At 41.2% G+C, this 22649-nt stretch overlaps 1 protein-coding gene across 1 annotated transcript in view; it reads left to right on the top strand.

Moving 5' to 3' along the window:
* The window catches only part of aqr (aquarius intron-binding spliceosomal factor), a 45760-nt gene that overhangs the window by 21849 nt on the left and 1262 nt on the right, over window positions 1-22649 (top strand). The window contains exons 26-35 of the mRNA XM_068717874.1: window positions 2163-2298; window positions 3951-4160; window positions 6237-6374; window positions 6474-6545; window positions 7484-7671; window positions 7819-7990; window positions 11336-11506; window positions 17245-17330; window positions 20725-20899; window positions 22093-22203. Of these exons, the coding sequence (XP_068573975.1) occupies window positions 2163-2298; window positions 3951-4160; window positions 6237-6374; window positions 6474-6545; window positions 7484-7671; window positions 7819-7990; window positions 11336-11506; window positions 17245-17330; window positions 20725-20899; window positions 22093-22203 (1459 nt within the window). The remainder of the gene's footprint in view (window positions 1-2162; window positions 2299-3950; window positions 4161-6236; window positions 6375-6473; window positions 6546-7483; window positions 7672-7818; window positions 7991-11335; window positions 11507-17244; window positions 17331-20724; window positions 20900-22092; window positions 22204-22649) is intronic.

Below are 22649 nucleotides of genomic sequence, written 5' to 3' on the forward strand. Positions count from 1 at the left end.
TAAGTCAATTGAGAACCAGTTCTCATTTACAATAACGACCTGGCCAAAAAGGCAGCAACACGAGGCAAGTTGTTACAAACAAATTAAACATAGATACATCTCAAACAATCTCATTCAAAAAACATCATAATATGTGCAATATATAAAAAAAACAGATTTTCCTGGAGAAGCAATTTCAGAAGAAGTTGCATTGATCAGAGACTTTGTAATGAGTTATTGACGGCGGGTAACGGAATGGATACATAAACTGTTATTTTTCATACAGTACAGGTGGCAGAGCCCAGAACAAATGGCCTCAGACAAAAAACACTAGAGTCCTGTTAAGGAAGCCCCAGTAATTCCGTGTGTGTGTGTGTGTGTGTGTGTGTGTGTGTGTGTGTGTGTGTGTGTGTGTGTGTGTGTGTGTGTGTGTGTGTGATGCCTTGAAGGGTGGTGACTCAGTTTTTACTACTGAGACATAGTGATATGGGAAAAGTTTGGGGGCAGTGCACTCATGACAGACTTGTGAAAAAGAGATTATCTCAAGATACCCAAAACATTTACACTACTACACTTCTACATGACTGCTGCTATATTTAACACCGATATTGGAGGAATCAGCCAGAACCTTCTTTTATTTTTTGCTAACAAAGCTTTTTAGCCAGCTCCTGGGTATAAATAGCTGTCTTAATGATTACTAATTAATTTATTATGCTGTTACTATTTAAAGTTTCCTTATAGCCTACATTATTAATTACTGCCTTATCCATCTATGGCACTGAGTAAATTGCACCCTATAGCTCGGAAGGGAGTTGAGATGAATGTCGATCATTTATACTCTAGGACTGCTGCTCACTATAAGTGTATGACTGTAGTATGAATAACAGTGTATGGGAACTGGAGTCTGCACATGGAAGCACTCTGTTACATTCTTAAATTATGCAGCAACACGGACATAAAAGAGCTTTAGCTTGCAGCATTTAATATGTTTCCGCCTGCCTAGCTGCCTCATAACAACATGCAGACTCCACACTCCTTCCACCCCACTGACACCAGCGAGAGGAGAGAGCCAGGGAGTTTTAATTAACACTGTATATGAGATGACAAAATGGAAGGCAGTGCTCCTCCGAATGCTTAACAAAGGGAAAGCTACAGCACCATCAATTAACAATGCCTCCCTGCATTTCATGAATGATGAATTTTGTGCTGTTTTAATGAGATTGTAGAGAGTGCATGTTGGTTTTTGTATAGGTAAATCCAAGTTGTATGTTCAGTTGTCTATATTTGTACATTAGTTTATAGGTAAGACAAAATATGTCATGATTCCACCTTTGCTCTTGGTGGAAATGAAATGCTGCATCATCATTCAGGTTCAAGTACAGTTGCTTCTATTGTAAGTTTTATATTTATGGGATTTAGCAAAGAAACACGCAATCTGGTAGACAAATGATGTTGTTCACACCTGTGTATCTATACTGGATTCTCAGTAGCTGAATTAATTACAGGTCCGTCCTCCTGGAAAGCAAGGTCACTCCCCATTTTTATTTAATTTTATTCAGGCCAAACAGGGAGACCACTGTGACTGTCTTTGAGTCGTCTGCTGACTGAGGATCTTTGCAGAGGGTCTAAAAATAGAGTTCACCTCTAGTATTACCCCGTGACCCCTCCCACTTCCTGTCTTCCTGTGCATTCCGCTTGTCGAGTTGCCACCTAGTTGCTTTTAAGCAGTATTGTTTGGATGCACAATAGGATGCTCGATTGAACCTAAACAAACCGTGTTTACATGCAAGGATAGTCATTGCTCTCTTTATACTTCTATACTCCATTGGGTCATATTTACAGTATATTTTACATATTTTAGCCTGTTAAAGTATGTTCTCAGACGACCTGCCTTGCAATTGCAACTCAACTATTCAGTCACCTGCTTGCAATTGCAACTCAACTATTACATAATCAATATTAACTCTGTTCTATTAATCCATTCACAGATTAATAGATGGACTAACTGTGGCTCAGAGGGAGTGGAACAGTCGGTGTCTTTTTGAAATGAGACCGTGATCGGATTATGCATTCTATAAACAGCTGGTTTAACCTTAAATATTAATCTTTTGTCTGTCTGTCCCTATACAAAAAGGTTAACTGTTTAGATTGTTGACTAACTATGCTGTGCTCTTTGTCTCAAGGTATGGCCGAGTAAACTATGTCTTAGCAAGAAGACTTGAGCTCCTCAGAGAAGTGGGGAGGTTACAGGAGAGCTTGGATGTCCCAGGCGATGTTTCTTACACCTGTGAGACTGCTGGACACTTCTACCTCTATCAGGTAAGTGCGTGCGTGCGTGCGTGCGTGCGTGCGTGCGTGCGTGCGTGCGTGCGTGCGTGCGTGTGTGTGTCAATGTTTCTGCAACATGCAGATAATTAGAATAGTGTAATTTTCAACTAATGTTGCATATGCTATGCTTTGGATTTTGCACTTGGCATTCTTTCTTATTGTGATTATTATTTGATTAAGCTCAACCTGTATACATTGACCTTTTAACATTCGCAATTGCATACAGTTTTAGCAAAACAAACATTACAAAAGTCAAGATGTTTGGTTTTTTTCAGTTAATCTGTCCTAGTATTAAGCCTCTAAACATTCTTGAATTTTGTGATTGAGAGATAGCGAGAGAGAAAGAGAGATGGAGATTAAAGGGGATACAATAGATATTTCGCTGAATTAATTAGAATGGATTTCTGCATTGTCTGTCCTTTTCCTCAGACATATCCATGCCAGTCAAACCCAGGCATTATTAAAGTTTCCATTCTCCAGACTCATTGCTCTTTTTGCCTAGACTGCAAATACCCAGAAACAGTCTGAACCTCTTGCCATTTATTCCTGTCACCTAATTAGCATTGTCCTCTCATACTGCAGGAGAAATGCCACTGCAGACAATTTCTTACTTGCATTACCATGATTTTTTTAGAAGGGTTCTAAAATAGACAGTATAGACAGTTGTTACATAAAGCAGTGCAGCGTGTAGCTGTCAACTGCAGCATTATGGGGAGTTCAAGTTAAAATCCAAAAGACCCATACTGTTAAAGCAGTGTAAAGATGCCAGTAACATAGTTTTTTGTGGTGGTCATAGTTCAAACTTTACCCTATTGCAGATGGTTGTTTGGTGAATCCAAACCATAGCAAATACTTGGATACCACGGCTGTTACCCGAGCTCTAGTGTCAGAGTTCACACACACACACACACACACACACACACACACACACACACACACACACACACACACACCACTGTGGTTACTTATTAATGTGATGTTGCGTGGAGACCGGATTCTCAACACACACTTCATTCTAGCAGAGTTCTTGTGTTTATTTTAGCTCTGAAAACTGGCCAACAGTGTAGCTCTGTGACATTTGAAGATGTAAATGTCAAGAAGTTGTTAGAGTAGTCTGCTTATGGACACAGATTCACAACTCTGTCAGTGATAAATGATACTAATGCACATGTAGACATAATTAATGTTTCGATGGTGGTCTTAATAGTCCATACAGGAAAATACTTAACATGCAATTAAGCTGAGTCCTCTGGCATTATCCATAATGTTGTTTTTCATAAGGGTATTTATAGAACTCGATTACCCCGCTGTTTGGTTGAAGCTGGTTTATTACGTGCTCAGCAGGGGCACCTGTATACGAGTGAAGCTATCTGTTCTCATTTGTTCATTTCTGTTTGATGTGTTTTCTGCTGCAGTCAAATAATTATAGAGAAAATACAAGGCTGGCCAGAGAACACCCATAGTGCGCATTTTGTTAGACCTCAGACCGGCATCAACTAAGTTAAGGCTCGTGCATACCAAAAAGTACCTTTGTGATCTTCTTTATGTAGAGGCTATATCAAACCGTTAATTACAACACATGTTTAGCTATTGTGCAAATTTAAACACTACCGCTGTGTGTGTCTGCTCTATCTCCTCTACAGGTAATATCTCGCTGGGAAGAGTACATGAGCAAAGTCCGGCCTAAACAGGGCAAGACAGTGGAGGTGCAAGCTGTGGCTGCACACTTCCCCTTCCACAAGTACTTCTCCAATGCTCCCCAGCCTGTGTTCAAGGGCCGCTCATATGAAGAGGACATGGACATTGCAGAGGGCTGCTATCGCCACATCAAGAAGATTTTTACCCAGCTGGAGGTAGGTCTCACACACACACACACACACACACACACACACACAGACCTGCTAGTAGTTCCCTCACTGCTGAGCAACACCCAGTGGGACATAAGGAGGTAACTTCAGTGCAATAAGGCAATTTTATTAATAGTCATTAATGTCATCACTGTTAAATTCAATGTACATTGTATTAAAATGCATACAGCAACAAATAACAGGCACAGAAGCAGGCATCATCTCCAACTTATTTGAGGTAAACGTATATAGCCCCTTCCTTCTTTGAAGCAGACACACACAGGCTTTATTTGACGGCACTCACAGACTATATGCCAGCTGTGTGTCCAGGTGTTGCACAATCACCCACCCACAAGTAACTGTGTCTTCCTGGCCACCACAGTGACATGTTGTTGAAGATTAACAGTGGTGGTAAGACAGGTTTTTGTGGATGTGTCTGCTTATGAGCAACCTTTTTGCCACTTCTGCATCTCCCTTGAGTTTCAATCATCACCTGTCCCTTTGCTTTAGTTGTTACAGTGAATATAAGACACTTAACAGTACTGTATTGTTTATTTGTAGATTTAATTGCTGAACCCTTTGAAAAGATAAGCGGCACAACAAAGTGATGAAGGCTATTGCTGCTTATCTTTTTTACTCTCCCTGTCACTTGTTTTCACACTTACAAACACACAGCTGGATGTGTTATCGTTCCTTCTTAGCCCATCAGCTTTTTCTATAGGGATAACGATAACATTTCAGATTTATGGGAACACCAAGAAGGTCTCCGAAAAGCAATAAAGAAGTTATTGGCTGGAGGTAACATCCCAATACGTGTGGTGACCTTGATTTATCTGGCTGTTCTCTGTATCACTGCATCACAGCACCTCTCCCTCCTCCCTCAGCCTCACCCATGCTGCAGTGAAATCTGTACACCCATTAAGAGGTATTACTGTCTGTGGTGCAGGTTAGACAAAGCAACGTTCTGCTGAATTTGCTTATCTGTCTTGACTCTTCAAATGTTAAAGCAGTTTGGAATAAGCTGTCATAGGAATATCCAAAGGTTTTATTGCTAGACAGACGGATAGACAGCAACACAATCTGCCCCCTGGGTTCCTCCTGAATAGACATCTCCTGTTTCCTCCTCTGCAGTCCCACCACATCTTTACTGCTGTTTACTTTTTTTTTCTTCTCTCTTTTCCCTCTCTTCTCCGTATCCGTGAATCTTTTCCATCTCGATTTCACCCTTCAACCGCTCTGGAGCCCTGGGGGTTAAAAATAGATCTCATCAATATTGCATGTTTTGATTGGTTTAATATTAATGCTAAAATAGTAACACATAAAATATTTATACCCCAGTGCTGTCCGAGTCTACTTCTTCCGTCCTCCCTTCCCCTCTGCCTTCCCTACCCCTACACAGCTAGTGGGGCAACCTGAAATAGCACGTCTGTTTACCCATATTCCCTTTCTGTGCTATGCCCACCTCCCCATGCCCCCGCACACAGTGTGGTTTTCACAGTGCCATGATATTGAACTGATTCAGATGTTGTGTAAAAACTGTCCCCATATTTTCCAGTCATGTCAAAAAATCTTTGCTGAAGTTCTTCTCAAGCTGCAGTTATTGAACAGCAGCCCTATCTGATCTCTGTTACGCTGCATCATTGGAAAAGAGGAAACAGTGTTTGCTGGGGTGAAGTCTCTGAGTTTTTCAAACACCTAAAATTTGTATATGTGGGTAGACACAAAGATGTATTGGTGTTGTATCTCAATATTGAACTGTGCCTTTTTTCTTTCAGAGGTGGGATTATTTCACCCTAGATAATCACCGTATCCATCATCATTGACAGTAGTCATCCATCATTTTGTCAGAAAACCATTTAAGTTTGCCCTCACAACCCCGTAAAGCATGTAACAAAACTGAACTTCATGCACAAATAGATGAATACACATCTATTTAAGTTTAATGTTACCAAGTTCCTCCCATTGGTCATTATAAAAGTAGTTTTTAATTACTTGTAGGAGGTTGCAGTTTTGCGTACCCAAACATTTTTGTGCGCAGTGATTGACTCCTGATCCTCCCCTGTTCTCTTGTCTATCTTGTAGGAGTTTAGGGCCTTTGAGCTGCTCAGAAGTGGACTGGACCGCTCCAAGTATCTGCTCGTGAAGGAAGCCAAAATCATTGCCATGACTTGCACACATGCTGCACTCAAACGTCATGACCTGGTGGAGCTGGGATTTAAGGTACGCTCTTCTTGGTTGACATGCACACAGAAACCTGGTTAAGCTTGTACTGCAGTTTCTTTAAGTACTTGGTTTAAGTTACTGATTCTCTTTTATTAGTATGACAACATCCTGATGGAAGAAGCTGCTCAGATTCTGGAGATCGAGACCTTCATCCCCCTATTGTTACAGGTAACCCTGTCCTTACTAAGTGCTACATTTTAAACTTATAATGTACAAGCTTTTAACTAAGACTTTAAAAAAACTACAGCCATGCCTTGCTAGAAAACTCACTGCCTGGCCTAAGCACTGTCATAAGTTCTGACATCAAGCCTAATTTAATCCTTTACTCGGGATTCTGCTTTCTATCACCTGACTTTCTCTGTTACGGTCTGACTGACTCCAAACACAGTAATGGTGCTTGTCTTTGGTAGTTGTGCCTAATTGTCCGAGATAGTGCTAATGTCTGTTTACAGATGAGACCATTAGGCACATCAGCCCACCCAGCAACCTCGCCAAATCTCCTCTCTTTATCTCTCTTGTCTAGTGATTCACAGTGCAAGCCTTCTGCCAGGTATACGTCACAGAGAAACTGTTTATTCTCCCCCCCCTTTCCTTCCCATTCATTATCCAATCATTCAACTCTTATCAGTGATTTTAGTGATTAAATAAACTCTTGAGCAGCAATGGTTGTATATCAGATTTGTCTGAGGTCAAGCTCCAAATAACACATCTAATTAGCAAAACCTGGCAGCATGAGGTAGACTGTACAGGCCCTTCATGCTTCATTGCCCTCCGGTACTTGTTTTTCTCTGCTGAAGATCTGATTTCACATAGACTCTATAATATTGTCAAGTCATTAAACAGAACAATATTTAATGAAGGTCAACAACATGAAGTAGTTGTAGTACACCAGAATTGGACATTTTAGACTTTATAGGTTGGATTTCAATTCATGCAGCTAATACACCCACCTTTGCAGATCAACGGTAAACATAATACATTTTTCTACCTATACTGGGTAAAATGGAAAAGATAATTTTTTTTATTGAGGGTATTACGGACCCCTGTATTACATTTAGGTGTTCTCTGTACCCGATGTTCTTACTACCATCTTCCCCTCTTTACAGAACCCAGAGGATGGCTACAGCAGGCTGAAACGTTGGATCATGATTGGAGACCACCATCAGTTGCCCCCTGTTATCAAGAACATGGCCTTCCAGAAGTACTCCAACATGGAGCAGTCTCTCTTTACCCGATTTGTGCGCCTGGGAGTGCCCACTATAGATCTGGATGCACAGGGCCGTGCTCGTGCAAGGTGGGTCAACCTGTACAGAACATAAAGCTGTCTGTTTTGACCAACTTACTTTCACAAAGGATTCCCTATCTTAGTGATTGGTACTGTCTCCTCACAAACAGGACATTACAGTGTGACTTACTGTGCGTCTGTCCTCTTCTCCCACAGCTTATGTAACCTGTACAACTGGCGCTACAAACACCTGGGGAACCTGCCTCATGTGCAGCTACTGCCTGAGTTCCAGGTGCCAAACCCTGGCCTGACCATGGACTTCCAGCTAATTAACGTGGAGGACTTCAATGGGGTGGGAGAATCCGAGCCCAACCCTTACTTCTACCAGGTCAGTAGTAGTGCACACCACAGAACACAAATACACACACGGTACAACTGTTATTTGTACTAAGGACGTCTGCCTGTTAGTCTACCGAACCGACATCTTTGAAAGGGCCAGCCGGCACTGCTGAACGGGTGTGATGTTTTGATTGCGTGTTATTTGTGTGCCCACAACCACTGGGAGATTTGAAAAAAAAAAGATTAGCAGCTAACCTACAGCACCCGAGAATGTCAGCATATTAGGGAGACAACGAGGTCTGGTAGTTCCTTAGCTTAGGTCACCTGCCATTATTGACAAGGATCACACTCAATGCTGTTGTGTTAAACTCCAATGCTTCCGTGATGCCGTCGTGCTATCTGAACAAAAATTGTTTGTCCGACGTATTGGCTGGTCTTCTTTATGGCAGTATTGCGGAATATCTCTGTTAAGGACGCTTATGACTAAAACTGAAATAACGTGAAAATCAAATGGGTAATTTCTAGAAAATAAAACCGTTAATGCATTGTGTAAATTAACTAAAACAAAACTGGAATTGAATAGTGTGACAACTGTGAACACTCATACACCGGTATTCAGTATGACTGTAGCACAGGTACATACACAATCTTAGAACAGCAGAAATAGTTGTGTGGCAGTTTATACACTTCTTTACATGGATACACACTCATGCACACTTAGTTCCACCAGAGCAGAGAACCACACTCCTCCCAAACCTCCATTTCCTCTGAATCGGTTGTTGTACAGCAGTTCATTCATTTTAAAATTTTAATGGTTTAGCTACCGGTCCATATGATATATTCATAACCCTGTCTAGTCTGCAGCTAGCACTGGCTGTCCAGCACAGACCGGTGGTTTGTCCTTCACACCAGGAGCCAGATTGTGTTTCCTCATAGAGCAGGGTTGATAGGGATATGTAAACAAAAAAACCGCACCAGCACAGAAGCCCAAATGTTGCTGTGTTATGCTACTTTGTTATGCTATTAGTGGTTCTGAAAAACTGTGTTCCTTTTTAATAAAGGTTTGGAAGCTAAAACTAGAATAGTTGTTAAACAACAATTTAGAGGACACAACAGAGTTTGTAGTTGTCAAAAAGCCAGCAGCACTTGACAAGCAAAAGTAAATTGTCTGATGATTACAATACATACTAATTCTATCAGTTGAGACACTGATTTGTTTATAAGCTCATGGCCAATGAACATATCTCTGTGCTTCAACACTGTGCATGCTCATGTCCCTGAAGCCTTTTGTTTTTCTTAAATCCAGACCATGTGCACTTCTCGAGGCACCAGGTCACATGAACCTCAACTCCATTTGCCTGTTGCCATTTTCAGGCCCCTCGAGGGGAATTTCCGCAATCACTCACTATGCCATATGCACACACATGCATGCACAAACACTCGCACACATTCATGCACTTTCCTAGAAAGCAGAACGAATAAATTGGACACTAGAGAAGCAATTGTATCCAGAGCATGCTGGATGTCTGTCACAGCTGAACAAACACTGCCACAACCATGCACACCCATCACATACACAAATAAGTGTGTGTGCGCTCACACACACACTTCACAGTCGGTGGGTCTGCTTTTCTTCTTCGCCTCATTTGTTAAAGCACTTTCTATACAGAGTCTCCGCCCGTTGATGGTACTTCCCAAGTTGTCAAATGGCTCATAAAGGGTAAGATGCGTATCTAAAGCCACATCCTCTGTTGTTAGAAAATGCCTTTTCTCAGCCACTATGCTTGTTAGTCAAAGCTTTTCTGCTTCACAAGCAACATTTAAAATTTTGTAAGAGCAGAAAGCATTGTGGGCTTTACTCTCAGGTTGACTGATTTATTACTCTGATTACCTCTTATGTGTTTGTATCTACACCACAATTTGTTATCCTCTCTCCCCTTGTTGTTCATCTCGATTTTTGCTCTGCAGTCAAATTGTAACGCTGCCTCATTAGAATTTTTTGCTGTATTCAGACGCACAATTGAAATTAAATGTTACTATACTAAATATCAACTGGGTTCTTCACATCCTTAATATGATGTACTAAACTAAATCATGTTTAACAAGGAACCAAACAGTAGGGACCACAATGAATACAGCAAGACCACGGAGCACGTTTCATCATTTGGATTAATAATCTGACATGTAGATGTCATCGTGGTTTATGACATTTTGTCGATAAATGTTAAAGATTTTTACTTTAAAAAAAAAAAAAAAAACACCAACTCATACCTAACATTAACTGCCACATTTGAATAAAACATTTCTGTCAGTAGAAACATGGTTTGGCCATTAAAGTTCTGAATTTGTGTCATTTGGAGACCATTATTAGGGAAAGAAGAACAAAGGCTATCACTGTTTTGATGTGTTGACTCCAGTGCAGCTGGATCAGGAACTGTTGATGAAGCTGCATAAATTATTATCAAAAGATGTGAGGCTGCAGTCCAGGCTTAATTGAAACTGGATGAATAATGCATACTGTTGCCTTTTTTCTTTTTTTGGTCACATTTGAAAAACAAGAGTGTAGCTTTGGAGCCAGCATGCACATGCTGAGGAATCTGTTGGTTGCATAGTATGTGAATGATGCATGCAACATTGGCCTTTCAATTTGGTCACATTTGGAGAACAAGATCTTGTTTTGTTGTTCTAGGGCTGGCCATTTGGTGTGATGTTAAAGGCCGCGTTGTTGTTTTATTTGTGTGTGTTTCTTTGAATATATATATTTCTGTAACAATCATTTTTATATAGAATCGTGAAACAACTACCAGTAGCTATTTTTGAACGTCCTGCTTTTTCTAGTTACATTTTGCTATCAGACTGAGTAATAAAACTGTTGATGATGCAGCCGTTTGTCACATTTCTAAAAACACAACCAGCTATTCCCTGCTTAATGAATATCAATGCCACATTAGAGATATGCCACTCACCCTCCTCATGTCTATGCAGGGGTTCCTAGATTTGGACATTTTGTCCCAGCCTGGCTTGTGGTGGTATTGAGCTTTGTCTGAGGCAATTAATTCCAACCCAAATCAGATGGTTACTCATACATGAATGAGTAGGCTTTTATCTGGCTAAAAAGTGAAACATTTGGCAGGCGAGAAAGGGCTAGAGCATGATGTTAAAGGAAAAGACAATGGGAACAGCAAGGTGTCAAACGCAGCAGACACCCCTGGGTTTGCTGATAGGAAGAGAGACCCATGTGTTTGGGCTTTGATTCACTACAAATTTACTGTATTGATGGACAATAGCTTTTTAATTACATTTTTTCCCCCTTCTCTCATTACTTGTGTACAATACTGTATATTTTAAATATGATAATATTAATCTTTCCTCTCCTTTTCTCCTTGCTGTCAAGAACCTGGCGGAGGCAGAGTATTCTGTGGCTTTGTTCATGTACATGCGTCTGTTGGGCTACCCTGCTGACCGCATTAGCATCCTCACCACCTACAATGGACAAAAACACCTGATCAGAGACGTCATCAACCAGCGCTGTGCTGGTAATCCCTTCTTCAGTCAGCCTAACAAGGTAAGGACCTCACACACCAGTTGACACTGAGCACAGTGAACAGTGCACACAGCTGCATCCAATGATTGTATTGTTTAAATTATTATAAAGCATGTGAAGGCAGAAGTATGTCCTTATGAAATGTAAAGTCTGAGAAAATGTTTTTTTGGGATTATATAACGATTATGGATTCATCTTGATGCATCAAAATTTTTCTATACATGATTAGTTTTTTCTCACTGTGACTATCTGCTTTTTAAAAAGAAAAAAAAAACACTGCATATTTGTAATGATTCATAATGAACAAAAACAGATTAATTTACTTCCATTATCTTTTATTAAAGAATAGAAAAGAAATTGGGCCTGCAGCAGCATCCTGGTAAAAAAAACACATAATTCAGCATGTTCTGAGTCACTTGACATAAAAAACTGCCTTTATTCACAAATTAACAATATAGACTTCTCTTCAAACAGATCCCCCTGTTATAAGCAATGAGCATTCAGCTCTCATACAAAAATATTCAGCCTAGCTTAGAACTTAAACAAGACAAACGTGTATTACGTATGCTGCGTTCAGGGGCAGCGGTAAGGAATGGACAGCCCGGTGTCACAGAATCATGACGTTAAGAATTGAGTTTTAAATTTCCAATTATTGAGTATTCTGCAAGAGAGAATCGCGATGCATCTAAGAATCTATTCCCCTCCCACACCCCTAAGCATTCCATTACTGAAACACATCCGAGTCCACATGCATGAACTGTAAACACTCTTAATATCACTTGAGGGTGACACATTTCTTCTCTCCTGTCAGGAATGAATCCACAGTCCCAACAGACATGTTTTCACCTCATACATGTGTGTAGGACTCACTAGTTTAGTAGGAACATGCATGACACACACACAATACACACATGAACAGTGTTTTCACACATTCAGTTGTCAGCTGCATTCAATGCACCAACCTTCTATCCTCTGTTGCACTGAGAAAAAAATTCACAGCGTTCAACTCTCACAAGGCTTTTGCTGTTTCTGCCTCACATTACGACAAACATGCACAATCTTCTATTTCCCCCTGCGTAGTTTAAGAAGAAGAATTTTTGCAGTGTGGCATACAGTATTACTTTTTAACCAGATCTGCATGATTCTTGCAGGGTGGAAAATTACTGAGCAGATTCTGGAAGTTCTTGATTCACTTTTCGCTGTTATAGGCAAAGCAAATTAGTATTATTTTTTTTACCCTGGCATTGTTCTGCTCCATCAAATCATAAGACTATCAACTGCTGCAGGTCATAAGACCCAAGAAGAGCAAGAGACTATGTGCCCTCTGTCCCAAATAGTTTACACACCAGCTGACAGAATACCTCTGTAAATTAAACTCACTGAGGCGTGTGTGTGTGTGTGTGTGTGTGTGTGTGTGTGTGTGTGTGTGTGTGTGTGTGTGTGTGTGTGTGTGTGTGTGTGTGTGTGTGTGTGTGTGGAAAGGATGTAAATGTGCATACTTTCAGAGTGAGTGTAGACTCCATGCTGTGTTCATCCCTGAAGAATACTGTTGGATTGTCTTCAGCCCACGGTATTCCCCCCCACTCCTCTTGTTTCGCTTCTCTCTTTCCTTCCTTTACACTGTGTTAAGTCAGCAGCCCGTTGGCGCAGTTCTTCATCCGTTTTCTGTTTGTACTGCTAAATGCTTTTACCCGCTAGCCTGAGGTTATGCTTTCCTCTCGCTTCCTTCTCTCTCTCACCCCCCACCCCAGTACCTGGTACTTTACAGTACCAGAGAAAGTTGCAAGGTTGGAGTGTAAATGGATGGCACATCACCACTCATTGTGCAGAGGGTCAGCATGCCTCCAATTATGTTGTGTTCTTCAAATATGTTGTATATGTTTCTGTTTGTGTAGTGTAAGTGGTAAGCAAGGTGGTTATCCCCACTGGCTAATGAACTTTCAGCAGTATATATGTCAGAATAGCAGGGAAGAGTGAGCAAAAGCACAGTGCATCTGTCAGCCCAACCTTTCTTTATCGTTTGGGGTTTTTATGGAAAATATAATGATAATATAAAGGTAATGTTAATCTATAGTTGTCTTATTGTCAACAAAAAATACTAAACCCTGTCTCTTGATAATCTCTGATAATTCCCTGGCACGTAAGATGTACACCCTTAAGAACAGGTCACAGATTCATAGTGTTCTTTTTACAAAACTAAGACTCAGCTGTGTCCGGTTTTGTTAGTAGGACCATTATATTGTTTGTTTAGGTCTCTTCTTGAGATTTGGTGACACAATTACATACAGAATATCAGCCTTATCTTTTAACGCATAAAAGTACAAACACATACAGTATATTAATTGTCCAACAAGCAGGCAGGAAGTGAATCTCTCTTATGGCCGTGTGTGAATGCTGCATTCTACCACCTGCAGGGTTCGAGTCTTTATTCTCCTGTTGTTGTTGTTTTGTATTTTGCACCGTGTCACACTACCGCGTTGCTCTGTCATATCCCCTGTTCTGACAGCTTGAAAGAAATTGTGCTTGGTCATGTTAAATGTCCTGCAATGTTAAGACCTAAAGTGTCATTCATTGTGCTCATGGCCTAAGTCAGTATGCATGCCTAGTAATAAAGTGACAGTGGTGACAGGCTGTTAGATTTGCTGAGAGGAGAAGGGAGGGAGATGAAAGAGGGGCTCTTATGGGAAAATGCTGAGCTGCTGAAAGGTCATGGCGCAGAGCATCGGGTCCACAGTGTGTCTGAGGATATGTCACAATATCTAAAACTAAGCAAATGTCAACAGCCATCCTTCTTTATAGCAATGACTTGCATTAGTAAGATAAGCAGAGGAGGGACAGTTAGCACCAGCCACAGTCCCAAAATCAAATAAACATACTAGCCTAAGCTGTCTAGTGAATCTCAAAAACAACAGTTGGCATTCATTTGTATGCATTATGCATCTTTAATGGTTTTTTTTAGTTTACTCTATGAATTTTACAGACAAGGTCCATTTGAGTTCGCTTTCTGTTTGTGCTGTATATTTTAAACACCAGTGTTTATTTATGCAGTTTGTGTATTAAACTTTATTACATAAATGCAAACTACATTCAAAGTCATTGGATCTGTTCTTGCCACCCAAATCTCAACCCAGTCCTTACAGGCGGCCAAACAATCAAACAAAACAATGTTGAAGTTTTAAGCAATTGTGATTAAGTTAATCTGTGTTTAGTTAGTTAAGCACATCAACAGAGTGGAAATTGGAAGTAACGAGTGTGCATATTTAATCTTCGAAGTTCACCTTCTGCATCCCTCCCGCCGTTGATATATGTGGCTGCAAACGCACACACTTTTCCATCCCTCCTGTGAGATTCCTTCATAAGAACAGGAAAGTAAATCTTGCTGTGTGACTGGAACCAGATTATAACCAGATATGTTGACTTGTAGATAGGGAAACATCTTCCTAACGTCTCCCAGCATGCCTTTTTCAAGGCATCAAATCCTTAGACACACATGGCTATGAAGGCACAAGCAATGAGACATAACCTTGTTAACTCTGTCATCCCTGAGAGTCTTTTGTGAAAAATTCAATAATCCGGCAGTCTGACGTCTGCACATTCCAGGCTGTAATTGCCATGAATAAGACATACCAGGAATGATAGAGTTGGGAGAGTAGAGAGTAGCTTGACCATTAGCTTAGAGACGGTATGTCATTATCTTCATGACAATGAGGAGAAGGAGGCCAAGATGAAAGAAAACGACTCTCAGTCAAATAGTTTCTAGTTGCGACAAAGTGCGTCTGTGTGTCTCACTGCATATTCTGTGTGTTTTTGTGCTTCCTTTTATGCACAGACATGCATGTGCCACAATGACATGACCTCTGTAATTCACTCCCTGGAAGATTTCTCATAAATAACTAAACACCATGCAAAATGCTACGCCGTAGGGAGATTTTCTATCTGGGCTTCGTTGTCACTGTCTGTGTGCTAAGAATAACTCCCTCTCAAATGCCCTTTCTCTGCTAAACAAGTTGCACTGTTTTGGTTGAAACCATGCAGTTATTGCCCTTTATAAGTCTGCAGTTATAGTCTACTCCTACAAAGGGTGTGCTGGAGTGTCTCTGTGTATGCCACATTTGCGTGAACATGTGCATGCAGTCTTAAAGCAGCTGTTTGACTTGAACATACAGCCCACGATGCCTCACACTATTGTAAAACCGACACACTGTTGCCTCTGGTGCTGCACCTGTTCTACATGGCGACAGGAAGACGTAAATAAATATTGGTCTACTACATTGTTAGCCCCGTCTCTCCCTCTTTTACATGTTCACACACACACTGTCCCCACTCTCCCTTCCTGTTACTTAAAAGGGGGTTTGGAAGGGTAAAGGGAGTTTCAGGATCATTTAAAGTTGCATTGGCTAATAGGAGGTAACCGCGATCACAGGATTATTTATTTAGATTGTCTGGTTTATTGGTCGGTTGCTGTAGTCCTGGACCTATGTGGCCTCTCGATGGTAGGCGATGTCCTATTGATCCACTCTACTGGATGTATCTATAGAGGAAAGGCCAATCTCTTTTTGCTGGGCTTTGAATTTTGCAGCATGTGGCCTATATAATTGCATAGTAGTGTTTTCTTAAGCAGGACTTATGACCTGTTTTGTTTATATTACCATTATTTACACACAGTAGTAGGTTGAGGCTAACATTATTGCTTCTTACTTACAACATACAAATGCATCCCTCCCTGAAGATAAGATCCAATGGGTATCGGGCGCGCTGGCACTCAGTGCGCTCCAGTCATTAATGCGCAACAAACTTTTATTTACCTTTTTCAATTTATACTGAGATAATTTTTTTCTCTACTTAATAAAAACTCCCAAAAACCTTCAGCACAGGGTTCTCTCTGGCAATAAGGTTAGAAAACGTGAGCTAAACCTTTTGAACAGCTTATTTTGCGGCAAGCAGTCAAATGGTATTATTTCATTTTTGACCCGTTTTCAGTTTATTTAAACCCACAAAAGCTATCTCTCGAATACATAATGCAACACCATCAGCTCTTTATCCACAATACAAGACAGGCAGACAAGTAGGAAGAAAAATCATTCAGCTGTTACTTTAACTCACTTCCCAATTTGGTGTCTCCTCTTCAAAATAAGAACTTGAGGTGGATGGTCAGTTCAAGATTTATATAGGCTATTTATTTAGGTAGGCCTATTTATTACTTTGAGTTTGATGTCTGTGTTCCAGATTTATTTAGAGGTTAAGGGCTAATTCATTGTCTATCGGCATTTTCCCTATCCAAACTATCGCTATTATATCGGCGTATTAAAATCAACTATCGGTCGACCTCTAGTTCGTGACATGTAGGCTTTAGGAGCAGTTATATGTACAATACAGCTAGTATGCTATGCTGTATGTGTAATGGGTTCAGTTTTACAGGGTTTGCTTTGTATCAAGTTGCAAGTGCGGTTTTCTTTATTATGATAGGTGTAACAACACTGACAAAGCACAGCTCCGTTCTACATGTAAGGGAATGAATATGCTTCTAAGCATGACAGAATTACCGGGGTATAAAAGCAAATTGGCTGACACAACCTTCCTTTTGCTTTGGGGGGGGGCGAGGAGAAACTCACAGAGAGCCACTTCTCCATTCTGTCTCCCTGAAATAATCTCTGATCCAGTCAAGCAGCGTGGCCCCCCTTACCTGGGCCCTGAGTCTCAGGGGCCCAGGTAAGGGACTGGTGGCATAATCAATCATGAATATGTTTGTGTCTTTGCAGGTGACAACAGTGGATAGGTTCCAGGGTCAGCAGAATGACTACATCATCCTCTCACTGGTCCGCACTAAAGCCGTGGGACACCTGAGGTAATTACTTACAATACATGTCCAGCAGAGAAACTTGCCTAACCAAAAATAGACACCGTAAGCTGCTATTCCACAAATACATACCTGTTTAATAGGATCTACTCCTTAGATAAACATCATCCAGGGACAACACAGCACAAATGTAGGCACTTAACTGTCTTGAAACACAACTTTGAGGAGGTTTTCTCCTTTTGTGATGTGTAACTACTGAACAATGTTTGCTAAAGGACAAAAAAAGACTGTCTTGAAGTATGTATGAGCTTAATTTGAGGCAGGGAGGATAAAGTGTGCTTCAGGACAGGATCATGTCTGTGGAGCCGACTGTACTTTTTGTTCTGGTTAAGAGAAGCCATTGTGCTCTGATGATTGGGGTGAGACTATCAAACAAAGTGCATTGCGCTGATCAAAGACATGCCATATAATGGTAATTAAGAGGCATGATGGTTCACCAAACTGCAGTGGTAGGTTTTATGTATTTTTGTTCCATGTCCAATTGCTATCCACTCAAATATACTCCCATGTGGGGCTTCTCTTCTCTTAGTCTTCAGCTCAGTCTCCTTATCTCTGTGCTCCCTCTTCTCTTCACTCCCACCTCCTTTCTCCTCATTTCACTCAATTGATTTGTAGTGAAATGGCCTTTCAGGCCTCGTCTGTCATGACATCCTGATGAGTTCTTCACACCTAATACGCTCCATGTTTTAATACCAGACGATTGAAGCTGAACTCTTCCACAGTACTTCAGCTTGCCATGCTGGCCTCTGGCTGTGATGTACAGTAGCTGCTGTTGGAATTGCACCACTCACAGCTTTATCTCAGCTGTACTCATTGGACAGTCTGTAAATTGGAACCCCAGTGCAAATAATAAGACATTCCTTTTGTAGCTAAATACATGCACACACCACACCCTTGAGCGTGGTCATTTTACCCGGCAGAGCAAACACTTACAAGCTCTATTTTGTTTTTTTCCTCATCTCACAGATAAAGCAATGAATTGATGTAGCTGGGAATGAGAAGTGCAGCGGGCCACAGAGAGTGGTAGTTTATCTTGCTGCCAGCAGCGCCCGCTCTCCTCTCGGTATCATTCATTTGATCTTGTCTTACACTGGATATTGCACCGTGCCTTACACACATTCTCTGCCCACACAAAGTGGGGAGGTTGTCAAAGGTTGTCCCTTTAACAATGTGCTACAACTCTAGTTATCAGTGAAAGGGTATACAATAATACTAGAGTCTCTATTCTCCTGGATATATACTTGTATCCAGGACGTTGAACTCAAGGGTCTGAAAACCTAGTTTTATTCATACCATGAGTAGGAGTAGAATTGACATCAAACCGTTTGCCGTGGTCAATTAACTAGGGTAAAAAAAAAAACACTGCTCATTTGGGTGTTACCGCAAAATATCTTGCAATGGCAACAGTATACACGTAAAAATGGCCGCCGCTCTGACCGTCCCGCTATGTTGATTTGAATGAGAATGTATGTGTCGAGTAGCTGCGGGCTGCTAGTCTCAAGCAGGGATGAGGAGCGGGCTACAGAGGTCTGGTAAGCTCACAGCTTTGTAACTCCACACCTCAGTCTTCAGCCCCAATTGTCGTTGACTCAAGTGATGTCATTTGAGGCAGTTTATCAGTCACTGCTCTGGAGCCACGAAAGGTTTTATTCAACTTTTTTTCACACATATGTAGTAGTAGTCACCTGAAAAACGTTGATAAGTAAGATCAGCACACCTCCCCTTTAATAACAGCTGAGTGGTTGAAAGAGCAGTGGTTCATGGGAAATGATTGTGCTATCCAATGTGTTTTTCCCCATACTGGGCTCACTGTGGTGTACAACTGAGTCCTACCTTACAATCGTCCTTCTGTACTCTCCTCTCTTACTGCATCTGTCCTCATGGCAATCTGCTGGCGTGAGGACCACAAGGGACGCAGCTGACCATATGACAAGCTGACCCATGCTTTGATGGGAGAAGCACTCCTGCTAACACACACAGGCACGCTCACATGCAGGAGCACACTCTTTGACAGGGAAGCACAGATCTAGACCTGTTCTGACATTTACACACACATATACACACATAAATGGTATTTGTACACTTTGCCCTGCCATGTCACAGCACAGGTGGGCGTTTCTCAGTAGTGTCATGTCCACAGGCTATCATGCTTCATGATTGGCTCATCTCTTCTAGAGCTCTCTACTCATTGGTGTTTAGGTTGTTGGTAGTTTGTCTCTGTGGAAATGTTGTGCTTTCAAGCTTCATTTTGTACCGTGCTTGAAATTTGCAGTAAACGTTACATAAACCTACCGGCTGCATACGTTAACTCAATCATAAACCCTGCAGAATGGTTTCCATAAGCCTTTTTTTTTTTCCTTCTACATATTCTCATCATGCATATTGTAAAAATTAATCCTCTTAATCTCAGGAAGTGCTCAGGTGGACATATTCCACATTTTTTGGCTACATTTCAACGTATGTGTCTATGTGTGTTTGTAAATGCGTGCATACAAACATGGGTGCGTGCCAAATTCTTGTACATCAAACGAAAGACTGTTTTCAGTACCACCACAGCTGCTTGAAAAAGCGAAACACTTCCCCCTCATATGCTCTGCCTTCTCCCGTGCTTTGTAGATTTCAGTAAACCAGTATGCTTTTGTCTCATATTTATAGGCCAGCTGGTCATATTTTGCTAAGCTCCATTAGGTTTCCTATTCAAACACCTAAAACACACAACGGTTACGAAGAGTACCATTACGCAGATTTATTTCATACATACAATTAGAAGGGTATCCCCTGCCTTTTTATAAAAAAATTTACATGGTACGTTTTTGTGGATTTTAGAAGTTGTCCTAGAATTTTTCTTCTACCATCTAACTTAAATATTACTAAATAGATGCGTACTATGAGCACACTTTTTTCAAGCTTGGACTGTCAAATGCAGTGTTAGACGTGTTTTTTGTTCTTTAACTCATAGGCATTCAGTGGTAATTTTCTAAAATAGGATAGGTTAACAACCTCTTTTGCCACTAGAGCAAGTCAAGCATTCTCTGGGAAATGACTCCCCTGTCTCTGATCTCTTAATTCTACTGGATGACAAGAACAAATAACCTGTCCGCCCTTTCTTATACTCTCCTACCTCTCTTTGTGTGTCTTGTTCATCTCTGCTTTTTGCCTTTTCGTGAATTTATTTTCCCCTTAGCTTCTATGTCTTCCCTCACCTATTGCACCTATTCCTTCACTTGACCTCTCTCCTCCTACTCTGCCCTGCGTTTCCCCTCCCTTTACAGTCTTTATTTGATTCTTCCATTTTGGTCCCTTTACTTCAGTTTTAGTTTTTGCCCCTCTCATCGATTTCTTTTTTCTCACCAATTTTCAACTTTGTTTTTTCACTCCACAGGGATGTGAGGCGTCTGGTGGTAGCCATGTCAAGAGCGAGACTGGGTCTGTATGTCTTTGGACGGGTGTCGTTGTTCCAAAACTGCTTTGAGCTGACTCCTGTCTTCAGCCAGCTCACTGCCAGACCCATGCAGCTGCACATCCGGCCACACGAGTACTACAGCCAGGAGCAGCCCGTACGTCAACGCACACGCACGCACACACCAATATCTTAATGTTCAATTATCTTCGCTCAAGATCTATATTTGCCAATAACAACTGAGCTTACTTGTCCACATCAGTCCATTTTCACCAAACCGTTGTACTCGCCAAGATCTTTCCACATCATTGCTGCAACGGCCCCCTGAATGGCATCTTCTTTCCCTTTGGTCCTCATTGGTCCCAAGTCTTACTGCTGCTTTACCCACTGGCCCCGGCCTGATAACAGCATTCTGCAGGGGCCATGTGCAAGCATGGGAAACACAGCCTGGCTATAATTAACCCCCAGAGGTCAGAAAGCAAAACCACTCTCCCAAATCCCGCCAGGCCCGCATGAGACGGCTGTTCTGGTCACTGTGTCTCGCTGACTGGCGTGTCTGGCAACAGGGGTGTCTAAAATACCCCATAGCCTCTGACACTTTCTCTGACTCTAGAGTGTTCATCCCCATGGGGGACAGTTCTTTTGGGCACACACATGCGGCCCCTGCTTAGCCCGTCTATCTGGAGTCAGTAAACCCCTGCTGCTTACACGCAGATGCAGATTAACAGTCAGATCTGGCAACACGACCAGAACTAAAACAGGCTACTCAATGTTGCTGATTATAAATATACAGTTATAAAGATACAGGATACACTGCTGTTAAATGCTCCATGTAGATATAGACATGTTTACAGCACTGTTGGATGGATTGGGCAGACGGTAAAACTTAGTGTCTAATCACACTCAATCATGTGTCTTGATGTTTTTACTGATAGTTTTACAGTAATAAAACACAGTTACGTTTTACAGTACTGGGAGCATCAACCCTGTGTTCATGAGGCAACAGCCCAGCAGATTGCATATTCTGCTCGCCTCACTCCTCAGTTTAGGCTGTAAAACTCTGTCTGCATACTAATATTGTCAAATTACAACTCTGCATCCTCCACTCTTTTTGATAGTGCGTGAGCAGCGATCGCTTGAAGCACCAAGTGAGAGTTTTTTTTTTTTAAATAAGCAGATAACAGGCAGATGGATTGTAATTTCCTTGCACATTTGCATCAGATAAATAGTTTACCAACATGGAGCCTGCTAACAAGACAGATATACGTTTTCATTACCATTCCTTTCACATCATAGCCTGGATTCAAAATATTCTTTCTCTTACTGATCTTTTTTGTTTCCTTCTCACAGAGAGATGCTTCTGGACAGCCAGACCAAATTATCAAGAACATGCCAGAGATGACCAACCTGGTGTATAATATGTACATGCATATGATCCAGACCTCCCAGAAGCACAGACAGGTAAACGCCTTTGATAAATGCAATAATGAAGAGTGCCATCAAACAACATTTCCAACAACCAGCAGTGCAGTATTGCTGCTGTCTCATAGGTGTATCATAGAAGAGAGGCTGATATTGCTATTTAAAGTGTACACACACATTATACTAACAAATATTTGTCTTTAACTTTCTTTAAGTCATGTGACATTAAGCACCGCTGACAGCTGTCAGTGTCTCTCCCTGGTCACTTTTTTCGTATCTTTAATCTTTAATGCAGAACAGTAAATGGGTCAGATGTAAGAGAGCTGAATTAACAGGCCACAAGCCTAGCATATTATGAATGGAGCTAAGGTGAATTTTACACGTTATCCATCATCACATATTGTCTCTTGTGCAATTTTATAAAGAGGATTATGACTTGACTGTGAGAGAAACAGTTAGGACGTGTTCCGACTGCCAGCTCAATT

The sequence above is a fragment of the Cebidichthys violaceus genome, unplaced genomic scaffold (genome assembly GCF_023349555.1).
Source record: "Cebidichthys violaceus isolate CVI_PGR_0920_01 unplaced genomic scaffold, fCebVio1.0.p SCAF_22, whole genome shotgun sequence".
NCBI classification, from domain to species: Eukaryota; Metazoa; Chordata; class Actinopteri; order Perciformes; family Stichaeidae; genus Cebidichthys; species Cebidichthys violaceus.